General features: G+C 35.8%; 1 protein-coding gene across 3 annotated transcripts in view; it reads left to right on the top strand.

Moving 5' to 3' along the window:
* Positions 1-9618, top strand: part of CNTN1 (contactin 1) — a 385274-nt gene extending 375656 nt beyond the window's left edge. For all 3 annotated transcript variants that reach the window (XM_012465626.2, XM_064369834.1, XM_012465627.2), the window contains one exon: positions 5981-9618. In XM_012465626.2, coding sequence (XP_012321049.1) covers positions 5981-6057 — 77 coding nt within the window. In that variant the 3' untranslated portion in view covers positions 6058-9618. The remainder of the gene's footprint in view (positions 1-5980) is intronic.
* The last annotated feature ends 5751 nt before the right edge of the window (positions 9619-15369 follow it).

The following is a 15369-nucleotide window of genomic DNA, read 5'->3' as shown; positions in this document are numbered from 1 at the left end:
ACAAAGTCTGAAGTTGAGGCAGCAATTAATAGCCTACCAACCAAAAAAAGTCCAGGACCAGATGGCTTCACAGCCGAATTCTACCAGATGTACAAAAAGGAGCTGGTACCACTCCTTCTGAAACTATTCCAAATACAAAAAGAGGGAATCCTCCCTAACTCATGTTATGAGACCAACATCCTGATACCAAAACCTGGCAGAGACAAAAACTAAAAAAATTTCACGCCAATATGCATGATGAACATTGATGCAAAAATCTTCAATAAAATACCGCCAAACCAAATCCAACAGCACATCAAAAAGTTTATCCATCAGGATCAAGCTGGTTTCATCCCTGGGATGCAAGGCTGGTTCAACATACACAAATCTATAAATGTAATCCATCACATAAACAGAACCAAAGACAGAAATCACATGATTATCTCGACAAATGCAGAGAAGGCCTTCAACAAAATTCAACAGCCCTTTATGATAAAAACTCCCAATAAATTAGGTATCGATGGATCGTATCTCAAAATACTAAGAGCTATTTATGACAAACCCACAGCCAATATCATATTGAATGGGCAAAAACTGGAAGCATTCCCTTTGAAAACTGGCACAAGACAAGGGTGCCCTCTCGTACCACTCCTATTCAACATAGTATTGGAAGTTCTGGCTAGGGCCATCAGGCAAGAGAAAGAAATAAAGCATATTCGAATAGGAAGAAAGGACATCAAATTGTCTCTGTTTCCAGATGACATGATTGTATATTTAGAAAACCCCATCATCTCAGCCCAAAATCTCCTTAAGCTGAGAAGCAACTTCAGCAATGTCTGAGGATACAATATCAATGTGCAGAAATCACAAGCATTCCTATACACCAATAATAGACAAACAGAGAGCCAAATCATGAGTGAACTCCCATTCACAATTGTTACAAAGAGAATAAAATACCTAGGAATATAACTAACAAGGGATGTGAAGGACCTCTTCAAGGAGAACTATGAACCACCGCTCAAGGAAATAAGAGCGTACACAAACAGATAGAAAACCATTCCATACTCATGGTTAGGAAGAATCAATATCATGAAAATAGTGATACTGCTCAAAGCAATTTATAGATTCAATGGTATCCCTATCAAGCTACCAGTGACTTTCCTCACAGAATTGGAAAAAACCACCTTAAACCTCATATGGAACCAAAAAAGATCCTGCATAGCCATGGCAATCATAAGCAAAAAATAAAAATAAAACAAAGCTGGAGGTATCATGCTACCTGACTTCAAACTATATTACAAGGCTACTGTACTCAAAACAGCATGGTACTGGTACCAAGACAGAGATATAGACCAAGGAAACAGAACAGAGACCTCAGAAAGAACTCCACACAACTACAACCATCTGATCTTTGACAAACAACAGACAAAACCAGGCAATGAGGAAAGGATTACCTATTTAATAAATGGTGTTGGGAAAACTAGCTAGCCATATGCAGAAAGCTGAAACTGAATCCCTTCCTTATACCTTATACAAAAATTAACTCTAGAGGGATTAAAGATTTTAACATGAAGCCTAACACCATAAAAACTCTAGAAGAAAACCTAGGCAATACCATTCAGGACATAGGCATGGCAAGGACTTCATGACTAAAATACCAAAAGCAATGGCAACAAAAGCCAAAATAGACAAATGGGATCTAATTAAACTTAAGAGCTTCTGCACAGCAAAATAAACATCAATAGAGTGAACCAGCAATCAACAGAATGGGAAAAAAAGTTTTGCAATCTACCCATCTGATAAATATGGGTAGAATATCCATTAGCTACAAGGAACTTAAACAAATATCCAGAATTTACAAGGAACTTAAACAAATTTACAAGGGAAAAACAACCCCATCAAAAAGTGGGCAAAGGATATGAACAGACACTTTTCAAAAGAAGACATTTATGCAGCCAACAAACATATGAAAAACAGCTCATCATCACTGGTTATTAGAGAAATGCAAATCAAAACCACGTTGCGATACCACCTCACACCAGTTAGAATGGTGGTCATTAAAACATCAAGAGACAACAGATGCTGGAGAGGATGTAGAGAAATAGGAACGCTTTTACACTGTTATTGGGAGTATAAATTAATTCAACCATTGTGGAAGACAGTGTGGTGATTCCTTAAGGATCTAGCAATAGAAATACCATTTGACCCAGCAATCCCATTACTGGGTATATAACCAAAGGATTATAAATCATTCTATTATAAAGACACATGCACATGTATGTTTATTGTGGCACTGTTCACAATAGAAAGACTTGGAACCAACCCAAATGCCCATCAATGTTAGACTGGTTAAAGAAAATGTGGTACATATACACCATGGAATACTATGCAGCCATAAAAAAGGATGAGCCCATGTCCTCTGCAAGGACATGGATGAAACTGGAAGGCATCATTCTCAGCAAACTGACACAAGAACAGAAAACCAAACACTGCATGTTCTCACTCATACAGTAAGAACACAGGGACACAGGGAAGGGAACATCACACACAGAGCCTGGCGGGTGGGGGGCTGGGGAGGAACAGCAGGGGTTGGGGGGTTAGGGGAGGGATAGCATTAGGAGAAGTACCTAATGTAGATGACAGGGCAATGGATGCAGCAATCCACCACCATGACACGTGTATACCTATATAACAAACCTGCACCATCTGCATAGGTACCCCAGAACTTAACGTATAATAAATACAATTTTAAAGAAGAAATATATAACCCCCTTCTTTGCTGAGGTTCCTAGAAGTTAGAGAGATTATGCAATAGAGAATAAAATAAAAAGAAATATCAGGGGTTCCACTGAAGGTCACAGTGTTTTCCTCTAATCATCTTTTTCCTTAGACACCCTGTGCTCTGTAATCAAAAAAGATTCAGGGCCTTCAATGGAGGTGTAACTTAATCTTGAACATTATAGGTTGAGTCCTTTCTATGTACTAGGCTTGTTATTAGTCAACACAGCTAAAATATAATTTGGATATCATCTCTGTCCTGAAGTTGTTCATAATCTAGAGATATTAGCAGTTGTGGTCACAAAATGTGACACCACAAAAAGAAAATTATATCAGTAATAGGCAAGCAATAGAAACAGAGACTGCATCAAGATGTCCAGATTGAAGCATCAGAAAGGAGGTTTGTATTAAAAAACCAGTAGAGCAGTTTTCTACTTATCAGAAAGCTTGCAGTACCGCTCAACTTTTAATTAAAATTTCTGTTTTCAATATATCTCTCTCCCTAGAGCAGGAATTCTTCCTGAAGGAAGTACTAAGTCAAAGTTTAGATTTTAAAAAAAATCAATAAAATCCCACGGAAGAGATATAGTACTCCAAATTGGTTTTACATTTCTTCTGATAGAAAAAAATTATTCACAAGAGCAAAGATTTGTTCATGGTTTAACACTCATCAGCTATGTGAAAAGCAAAATACATGTTTACTATATACCATATAAGTATCAGAATTATGGTTGATAGCAGTATTCTGATGTGTATGTTGTTAGATTCAAAACCAATATATATTGAAAAGCTCCTCAAGAATATGTATCATTTAAAATCACTTTAAATAGTACTTCAATTAGGTCTCTAATTTGTTTGGAATGTGGAAGAAAATTGAAGATGAAGACCAAAATTACATAAGCTTGAGCCATTAGAGAAATTAAATGTAACACACATAAACATGGAGAGTTTTTTTAAAAAATAAATCAAATATCCTGATGTCAAAGCCACAAATTATGAAATTGTATTTGGTTTTCATACTGATACCAAAACATCAAGATGGCATCCACAATTGACTAGATTTCTTTCGAGCAGCCAGTTTGTACTTTGCCAACCCACATTTTCAGGCAAGTACATAAATGTGTCCCCGACACAGATGTAATTTGTGGTCAAAAGACAGAGCATTGTGGAGACCCTGCAGTCATCCTCAGACAAAAGGCTTCAGGACAGATCGTTTCCACTGAGTCAAACACTGAAGTTTAAAGATTTTGCTGCGTGATTGAGGATTGTTATTGGGCATCTTATCAGAATAAAATAATGAGTGGGCTGTGGCATATTTTAAAAAATACGTAAAAAAGTAGAAGGTAAAAAAAATATATAGAAGAATAAGAAGACCTCTTTGAAGCAGCTTATGTGGTAGCTGTTTTTCCTATGACATTTATTAGTTTTCTTCTGTGCCCTCGTCTTGACACATTAAATGCAGAGTGCAGTGTCCTTCTGCATTTCTAAAACTGGTCTCTTGCTAAAGTTATCTGCAGGAACACAGGAGAGAGGTCAAAAGAACATGGCCTTTGCAGCTGGACAAATCTGAATTCTAATCCTATCTCTGCCCTCTAGTGACTATTGGACTTGAGCAATTCATTTTACCTGGCTCAGTTACAAAATATATAAAATTGGGGTAATAAGACCTACCACTACAGGTTGTTGTAGTCACGTCATAATATACATAATGAGCCAACGTAGAGTCTGTCTTGTAGCTGGCTGTAGGGCAGTAAGTAGCATCTCTCATAGTCGTAAGTTTACCATTGTTGTACATAGTGTCCTTAGGAGCTCTGCTACTTGAGGGCTGTTTACATTGTCATTGTTATCTGCCCTCACTTTTGGACCCTCAATTTCCTGCTAATTCCTGAGAACCACTTTATCTGTATCTGATAATGCTTTCCCTCTTGTGTTTCCAGGCAGCGCCAAAAGTAACAAGCAGAGCAATGTTGAAGACAAGCAAGTAGACAGACACTATTATCTTCCATCTTTTAGGGAACATGAATGTGTTTTTAATAACCAGAGATTCAGGAGAAATGCCCTAAATCTCCCTGAATATAAAAGGACTATGCCAAAGAATGAGCTGTTTATGATCACTTTTAATATGATAGATAATAATGATTTACTTGATGGTTTCAAATTTAGAGAATAAACTTCCAAAAATTAACAAAAACTGTTATATTTGTAAGCCATTGACTATATCTTTTAGGCCTTCACTCATTCCAGCAATACGTTCATTGAAGATAGTGTCAGTCAAGCATGGTGGCTCATGTCTGTAATATCAGTGCTTTGAGAGGCTAAGGCAGGAGGATCACTTGGGCCCAGGAGTTTGAGGCTGCCATGAGCTATGACTGAACCACTACACTCTAGCCTGAGCAACAGAACAAGGCCCTGTCTCTTAAAAAAATAATTAATGTATTAAAAAAGAAGATAGTGCCTAATAGGTGTGCACATTGAGAAGAAAGAGTCATACTCTTTCTTTTTGGTCCTACTTCATGGCAGTTTTTCAAAAATTCTCGAGTCAGCAGGACCTGGACCCATAAACTTACTTGACTTTAGGAGCAGCCCTTCTAAGTGTCACCCAAGATGTAAAATAAGTCCATAGCATATTATAATACATCATTTCAATTTTTAATTCACAGTATAATATCTCAGGGCAATTGTTCTTTAATAAAAATTGAATGAGATTATTTAATATTATCAGAAATACATTCCTTAAATCATTGTGTATAAATATATAAATATCTTAAAACCATTGGTATATGAAATTATGCAAGAGCCACCTAGCATACCTATGTTATCATTATCCCAGGAAACATTAGCAGTATTTTTACTGTATCTGTTTATCATATTCTTTTAAAGCTTACTTTTTTTTTTTTTTTAACATATGTATATGTGTTTCTTGACCTTTTGCCATCTGGTAGGAATTTGGGACTGCTGGATCATAGGGACAACACACACATCTGCAATATTATTTGAAATGATTGATCATGTTGTATAAACAGTTCACATGGTCTCACACACAAAATCTTTGATCAAAAGCTTTTGTTTTTCTTAAATCATGTAACAATAAGAGACTCTGGTTTGTAAAAGGACCCACTTGCTTTCCAGGGCTATGTCATCTTGCCTTAGCCAAAGCAGACTAAATGAGCAACGGTGATGTTTACTAATGAAATAATATGCACACTTTTGGTTTACCTTGTAGGTGCACCCACCCTATCTCCAAGTCTTCTCGGATTACTGCTGCCTGCCCTTGGCATCCTTGTCTACTTGGAATTCTGAATGTGTTGTGACAGCTGCTGTTCCCATCCCAGCTCAGAAGACACCCTTCATCCCTGGGATGACCACAATTCCTTCCGATTTCTGTGGCTCCATCCTAAGCCAAAAAAATTATACTTTAACAAACTATTTAACTGATTTACAACACACAATGATGACTGAGGCATTCAGGAACCCCTTCATCCAAAAGAATAAACTTTTAAATGGATATAAATGATTTTTAACTCGTTCCAATATGCCTTATAAACCACTTAACCTGATTCTGTGACAATTGCATGATTTAACCCAATGGGACAAGTTACAGTGTTCAATTCAATACTATAGGCTGTAGAGTGAAAGTCAAATCACCATATACAGGTGCTTTAAATTTAATAACAAGTTGTGAAATATAATAGAGATTGAAATGTTGGTTGTATGTGGTAAATGTAAGAGTAATACAGTCTCTTGTACTTTCCTCGCTATTTTGGGTACTGCATATTATTGAATGGCCCCTATCATTCATGACATCTTGAGTTTTCTTGAAAAGACAATAGAGTGTAACAAATATTGTCATAAATCCCATTATCAAATCATGAGTTGAAAGATTTTGATTACTGAAAACCAAATTCTAAAACTTACTATCAGTATTATTTTCAAAGTTAGTAATTTTCTAAATATTTGATTTTCAGAATCAGTTTTTTAATAGTAAAGTTAACATACCATATAAAGATTTTTTTTTTACTTTTATATTCTACTCTGAAGTTATTTTATGCTTTTCTTATCAATTTCAAATCTCAAAAATCACAGCTCTTATCTAGAGTATCATGATATTGCTATATTTGTTCATATGTGGAATGACAAATGTAGAAAAGTAGAGTGCTTCCTTTTTTATTGAGATGTGACAGTCATTACACAGTTAGGAACAAGTGACAGTTAAGTGAATATCGCAATTACTAGTACGTTGGTTTTTCTGCTTCATTCCTAAGTATAACTTTTTTACTGCAGATGTCAGATCAAAAAGTCATCTATAGGTTGAAAAAGCTACAGTATTCTTTTTTTTAATTAGTTGTAAGCTCATTTCCCACTTCAATGCAATACTGAAAACTGGCTAAAAATACCAAATCGATATATTGCTAATGATACTTTGAAGAGTATGCAAAACTGGAAGGCCAGGAGGAGACAAATAATATGTCTTTCCAATTGTGTCTCCCAAGTGTTGGTGCTTTGGGTTTTTATAAGTTATGAAAAGGAAGATGCACATTTCTTCATTCTCCATGGTGTGCACGGAAATGTGTCTGAGTGTGGATGTGAAAGAAATCAAGTAATAAAGAATTAGCTGGCTCATGAAATAGTGCAATGTTGGATGCTTCAAGAGGTATAATCCTATTTTATTAGCACAAACTTGCTAGCTAATTAGAGTTTATCTTTTTAGAAAGGATACCGTATAGGTTCATAAAAAATATTTACAGGAAGCAAAATAGATCTATTACTACTTTACCCCTTTTTCTTTAATTTGTATAATTTTTGTACTATATATCTATGTGTAAATGTTTAGAGCCTTCATTATAAAAATATCAATAAATATTTCATTAGTTTACATTTAACTCTTTGTTATAAAATGAAACTTTTAAAAATAAGTGAAATGGATGATTTCCCAGTGGAAGTATGTCAACAGTCTTAAGATCATTGCCAGATTTCATAATATTTAAGTATTTGAAAAAGAAACAAAATGTCTTCATACTTTAAGGAAACGAATACTCTGTATACCTTCTGTACAAATGTTTGTGTTTTCATTGTTACACTTTGGGGTTTTACTTTTGCAATGTGACCTGTGTTGGGCATTTTTATATAATCAACAACTAAATCTTTTGCCAAATGCATGCTTGCCTTTTATTTTCTAATATATGGTAATAAGGAACAAAACTGGTTAGATTTTGCATGAAGTGGTTCTGAAAGGTAAGAGGAAAACAGACTTTGGAGGTTGTTTAGTTTGAATTTCTGACAGAGATAAAGTAGTTTAAAATCTCCCATACACTGATAACTCAAGCTTTTCATTTTCTCATACAGTTGTACAGATTTAACTGGGACCATCAGTTTTAAACTGTTGTCAAGCTAACTAATAATAATCTGCTTTAAGATGCAAGATTCTGAATTAAACTTTATATAGGTATAGATACATCTGTTGTTTCTTTGTATTTCAGGAAAGGTGATAGTAGTTTTATTTGATACTGATAAATATTGAATTGATTTTTTAGTTATTTTTTATCATTTTTTCAATGGAGTAGTATAGGATTGTGCTTTGTCCTTTTTATGAATGAAAAAAAAATTAGTATAAAGTAATAAATGTCTTACTGTTACCCAAGAAAGAACAACTGTCCTTTCAATTTACCTCAAGTTTAAATTTATTTTTAGAAGGTTTTCATTACAAGTTCAATAGAAGGGAATAAATATTCTGGTTAAGAAACAGTTCAATATTTGAAAAGTTCTATAAAAAGTACACACATAGAAATACACACAGAGTCGTTATTACCTTGAAATAAGATCACCTGGTAAATAACTTAAACTCATGAAAAAGTCAGTGAATATCATTCAATCTAAATTGAAATACTAAAGCAAGCTGCTAGATGCTAAGAAAATGAGACTGTTTAATGCTGAATGAGCTGAGCCTGGAATAGAGGTGTCTGCATAATGATATGAATCTATAGGAGGAGTGTAAAGCCTCTGAGTCCTGAGACAGGCTGGGCCCAGAAAACTGCATGCCAGAGCTGCCTGTGTCCTGCCTTCTCATTTTCTCCTGTGTTCTAATCGTAGTTTCACAATGGGATTCTTACCTCCCTTCTTATTTCATGAAGCTTGCCTCACCCCGGATTCTGGTTTTCCTCTTTGGACCTTGTATCTGTTTCTAGATCTTAAGTATTAGATTACTTCTCTTCTAATATTTTGTATTGGTATTTGACCTTCAACTGACCCCAGCTCACATTCTCTAGGCTTTGAAGGATCAAAGCTTCTTTCTGTGAGAGTGTATTCCATGTTACTGATTCTCAAACCTGGTTGCCTGTCAGCATCACCTGGAGAATTAGAAAAATTAAAATGAACTCCCTGGGCCTCAGTCCAGATTCGCCAAATCAGAATCTGAGGCGTGGGCTATATTTTGGAGGGAATGTTCAGTACTATCTGATAGGGGGTCGGGTTTGAAGTTTTCATGATCACTACAGGCTAAACTGATAGTGTTAGCTGAAACAACAGTATATTTCAATAGCATGTCTACATAACTTAATATCTCTTAAGAAAAAAAAGAATCCATAACCTTGGCTTGCCTAAATGCTGATTTGTTTATAATTATTATTGTCTTCTGTTCTACATCTTAATAGCAAAATATAATAGTTTTTGTCTGGCACAAATATCCCCTACTTTGCTTGTATCTCAACTGCAGACAAAAATGCACCTCAGAAGATTTCTTCTCTAAAGGAATGTGGACTTTTTCTTTTTCCTTCATGATACTTGGAAAATGAATTAAATTTTAATGGTTAATTTGCTGAGTCTATCATCTACTGGAGGTTGCTAATAAAAAAATGATGAACGTTACCTCCCCCAAAACCTTACTATCTGTTTCCTCATCACACACACATGATGGCTTTGAATGAACTGACTTGTAAACTAGTTGATGGGAAGCCAGAATTAGGTTTCACTAAAACCAAGTTTCACTTTCCAGTTACTAGAAATAAGTCTGCTACTTGGGGTAATATATATCAGTCCCTACAATGCCATTCCTAATTTTGCTCTAGAATTCAGTCAGGCTCATCCTAAAGCACAACCATGAAGTTAATCCTTTTCATTCAGGATAATTTGTTTCACAGATGCTGCCTTGAAAGCAAAGCCAAAAATCTTCATCTTTTCTTGCATTTGTTTCCTGGAACTGCAGCAAAAACTACCACAAACCAAGGGTTTTACAACAATAGAATTTTCTCACAGTTCTGGGAACTGGAAGTCTAAAATGAAGGTGTCAGCCTGTCTTCTGGAGACTCCGAGGGAGAATCTGTTACACGACCCCCTCTTAGCTTTTCATGGTTACAGGTAGTGCTTGGTATTCCTTGGCTTGCAGGTGTAACACTCCAATCTCTACCTCTTGTCACGTGGCATATTCCCTGTGTGTCTTGCTGTCCACATTTCTCTCTTTTATCAGGACACCAGTCATTGGATTAGGGACCATCTTAATATCCAGCATGACTTCAACTTAATTACATATGCAAAGACCCTATTTCTAAATAAGACTCACCTTCACAGGTTCTGAGTGGACATATATTTTGTATCAATATAGTTTGTCTCAGCATAGTTCTCATTTCCTTTTTTTAAAACCTGATATTCATCACTCACACTAATGTGGATATGATTGAAATGCTGCTCTAAGCATCATTTCAGAAAGCATTTATGTTGATAATATACAACAATATGGATGAAATGCAAATAAATTATGCTAGGTGAAAACAAGCCAGATTCAAAATGCTGTGTGATGCCAATTATCGAACTTTCTGGAACAGTCAGAATGCTAGTGTTTGCAAGGAGTTGAGAGCAGGTGGAGGGTCTGACTGTACAGAAGCAGCATGAGGGAACTCTTAGGGCCATAGAACTGGTTGTGGTGACTCAAATCTATGCATTTGTTTAAACACAAAATTCCCCATCAAAAGGGTGAGCTTTACAGTATGTTCATTAAAACAACATTTTTAAAAATGAAATTTTTGAAACGATCATGACCATTGGACAGATCTGAGATAACATTTTAATGCTACCTGTTATTACTTATGAGATCTTGGACAAGAAATGTGACGTGCTGAGGTGCAGTTTCCTCGTCTGTAAAATAGGGATAATATTTCTCAATTGTTCAGAGTTCTTTTAGTTGCAAATGACAAACACTCAACTCCAATACCTTTAAGAAAAAAAAAGGAGTCTACTGGCTCAAATAATGTAGTCTGTAAGATGGAATAGATATAAAGGCTTCAGTAATGTTCCCAGGGTTTCTCTTCACCTATGGATTCTGCATGTCTGGCAGGCTATCATTTTGTGGAAGGAATCTAGGGTACTGACAGTCCCAAACCTACATCCTCCTGATCAGTGATCCAAAAGTAATAGAGCCTCTCTCACTCTGACTCAGCATACATAGAAAATCTCAGTGAAGACTCAGATTATCCCCAGAAACTTGGTATATTTTATTTGCCATTTTGGGTCTCCGGTCCACCCTTCTGGGCAGTCAAAAGGTGGCACAAACCTTGTAATAGAAATTCCCACCAGCTGGGCGTGGTGGCTCACAGCTGTAATCCCAGCACTTTGGGAGGCCGAGGTAGATGGATCACCTGAGGTCAGGAGTTTGAGACCAGCCTAGCCAACATGGCGAAACCCTGCCTCTACTAAAAATACAAAAAATCAGCCGGGCCTGATGGTGTGTGCCTTTAATCCCAGCTACTCAGGAGGCTGAGGCAGCAGACTTTCTTGAACCTCAGGGGTGGAGGTTGTAGTGAGCTGAGATCATGCCACTGCACTGCAGCCTGGGTGACAGAGTGAGGCTCTGTCTCAAAAAAAAAAGAAAGAGAAAGAAAGAAAGAAAAAAGGGAAGGAAGGAAGGAGGAAGGGAGGGGAGGGAAGGGGAAAGAAAGAAGAAGAGAAAGAAGGAAGGGGAAAGGAGGGGAGGGAAGGGGAAAAAAAGAAGAAGAGAAAAGAAAAGAAACAAGAGAGAAGTTAACTCCCACCAGGACTAGATGGAATGGAGAAAGATGGTTCCTCCAGAAGAACTATTAGGTGCCTGTCAGCACGAAGATCCTCCTTTTACCACCTGTTAAATATACACTATTCTCAGGGATGAAAAGTGAGGGGAAATTATTGTCAATCAGTCCCATCTACACTGTTTTTATTATTTCTAAGAATGACATGAATATTCAACTATAGTACAAGTTTCCAAGGGACTTTGAAACTTCATTAGAAAAGCTTATCCACATTACACGATCATTTCAATTAATCACAGGGAAGGGACGTGTCACGTTAGAGTGTTGCAAACATATGCATCATTTTAAGTGAACTGTATTCATTATTAACAAAACCTCAGTGGCATATAACAATAAAAAACTGCTCACACATTTGGGCAGCAGTAGGTGAGATATGTGGCTTTGCTTATCTGAACTGAACTCCCTCACATGTTTGGGAGTCAGTTGACTGTCAGCTGTTCAAGGCTGCCCTTAGGTGGGGCCTTTCAGGTAATTTGGCTCTGCTTCACTTTTCTCCCACTCTCCAGCAGGCTAGACCTGGCATGTTCTCATGGCTGACAGAGGTGCAAGAAAGCGAGTGGAAACACGTATCTATTTTCTCAAGCTTTCTTTTGCTTGCCTCATGTCTGCTAACATCCTATTGACCAAATAGAGTAATATTATAAACCCAGAGCCAAGAGGCAGGGCAGGTCACCCACATATGCGGGTGGACACTTTAAAGGTACAATAAGGGTGTGGATATAGGGAGTGTTGAAGAATTGGAGCCAAATGATGTAATCTACCACAGATACTTATCAAATTTCACTGGATATAAGATGCCATCAATTTTACTATTAGACAAGAAAAATTATTTCTAATTAAACTATAACACAATGCTTGCTTATCATGTAGAACTGTTATTCTTATTGAAATGGCTATTTATTTAGACATATGTTTTTATGATGTGTTATACTTATGCATAGACAATAAAGAAACTATACAAAAATTGTGCTAAGAAAGTTCTACAAATTTTCCACATTTAGAATAAGACTCTTAGAAATCATTTCTAAACTCTGAGTAGTTGATGTTTGTATTTTGTTACAAAACGTCATCTTTTGGTGGTATTGGTGTCTACATCATTAATTAAAGGATACTCCAATATTTCTTTCAAGGCACTGATGCCCATTCTACCCATGTTTTCTCAATCTTACCAGGCATAAACAGAGAGTTATTGTGGCCATTGAAAAAAAAAATTTGTTTATGAAGTCTTCTCTTCAAGAGGCGGAACGTAATTCTGGTCCCCTTGAGGGTATGCTGAATTTAGTGAATCACCTCTAGAGAATGGGATAAAGCAGAAATGACAGTAGAGGACTTTGGAAACTAGGTCATTAAAAGCCAGTGTGGTCTCCATCTTAATCATTCTCTCTCTCTCTCGGATCAATGGCTCTTTGAGAAGGCAGCTGCCATGTTCTGAGGGTGTTCAGTCAACCCTGTGGAGATTCCCATAGAGAGAGAAACTGATACCTCCTGCCAGCATCCCTGTGAGTGAGCCATCTTGCAAGCATATCAGCCTCAGTCAAGCCTCCAGAGGAATACAGTCTAGGCTGAAAGCCTAAATGCAATCTAATGAAAGACCTTGAGGTAGAACCACCCAAACATCTGCTCCCAGGTTTATGACCTTCAGAAACTATGTGAGACAATAATTATTTGTTGTTTTAAGCCATTACATTTTGGAGTAATTCATTATATAGTAGTAGATAACTATACAATTGGCAAATGATTAAGACTCTTAAGTGATTTGTTGACAAAAATTTTAAACAAATGTAGTTGTCCAATTTGACCAATAAAGAAATGTAATCCTATATGTTCAGCTACTCTATTTTCATGTATTTCTGTATGCTATAATGATTTAAATTCAATGCTGAATTATAAGACACATAAAAACAATCAAACTCATGCTTTCTCCAAAGTATTTCCAACTCAATTGAAGTGATGATAATATAAACAGTTATGATAAGGTGACTTATGTGTAGGCAATAATAACTCTGCTGTAGCTGTCTCCTGGCTGAGAGAAATTGAAAGATACCATTAATTGTAAGATGCATCCTATTTTAACAGATGTTAACATATTTTAAAAATATGTGGACTAGAAATATGGTACTTAACAGTTCTTATGAACACTTGTAGCTTCTGTGGCTAAATTTAGGGTAAAGAAGATGAAAGTTATATTTAGGTTAGGATGTTGAAGAGTAATTGATTACTGAAGATGCAAGACTCCAGTTTGACTGTCTGGTATCCCAGTGGGAGCTGAGATGAGCAGGGCTGTCCAGGAAAACTGTTTCTACCTTTACAGCTATCATAAAGGCAACAGCTCAAAGAGTTCTAACTCAACTGTTTCACTATTTCTTTTCATCTTCACACAGTAGTACAAGCTCATGCATGCAAGGACTCAATACATATATAGTGAATTGATTTTTGAATTAATAAAAAACAAGTTTTTAGATTTTTGTGTTTTAGCATATTTTCTAGAAACATTTTTATGTTACTTGATTGATAATGTGCTTATTCCACATATTCTAATATCATGAGAACTCTTTACTAAAATAACTGTCGGCTTTTGACAATGCTATGTTTACAGGTTTAAGCCTGTAAAAACTTGTAAGTGGAAAAAAGGCTCATTGAAGGGTGATCACTAAAGAGGAATAAATTTATCTATAGTTGTATACCCAGGACATATCCAGGACCTCCTCTTCAGAGTACTGTTCCTGCAACATTTCATTTCTAAATGTTTGTACCATAGGAGTGCTAGATTATATTGATGTAAACAATAATACTGTACAATTTGTGGCTCACACTAATGCACTATGCACCTTGTCCCATTTATCATTTATTTTTATGTATTTATATTTTTTATTATGTGTTTCTCTATTTTAACTCCAATCCCACATCATACCATGCTTTCACTGTCATGTATTCAATGTTTGTTCTTTCAATTAATTGTATTTATTTATATGCTACTTCATGAATAATACATAGGATTCATATATTTGGTTTTATTTATATAAATTCTATTTTGCTGTGTATTTTATTCTGCTTCATAACTCTTTCAATTAACATTACATTTTCTGATATATCTATGTTACTCTATGTATGTCTAGTTTATTCATCTGGTTAATTTTGGTGCATTTTATTCCTTTGTTCCCATTCTGTTTTAAAATCTCCCCACTAGAGTTAATTTTACAGTAAACATTTATTTGCATGCTTCTTTATGTACCTCTATGGGAATTTTTCTAGGGTACACATTTGGTAATAGAATTACTAGATTATTGGACATGTGTATAATACACTATTTTATTCATTCATTCAACAGGTACTTCTCTTCATGTTGAGGATACAGCAATGAGAAAAATTAAGTCATACAAATTTTAAAAGGTGACTCCAATTTTCACTTCTTTCAACACTTGAGGATTTCCATTTTTTCATCCAAACTTGATATTATATAGATACAAAATTTAGCCAATCTGGTCATGTGTAAAGTGTTTTAATTTACATTTCTCTGATTACAAAATGTGCTGACCATCTCTTTGTATAATTATTACTTGTA

This window comes from Aotus nancymaae, unplaced genomic scaffold, assembly GCF_030222135.1.
Source record: "Aotus nancymaae isolate 86718 unplaced genomic scaffold, 86718_ANA_hifiasm-v0.15.2.pri h1tg000092l, whole genome shotgun sequence".
In the NCBI taxonomy this organism is placed as follows: domain Eukaryota; kingdom Metazoa; phylum Chordata; class Mammalia; order Primates; family Aotidae; genus Aotus; species Aotus nancymaae.
This window is presented reverse-complemented; position numbering and strand designations above follow the sequence as displayed.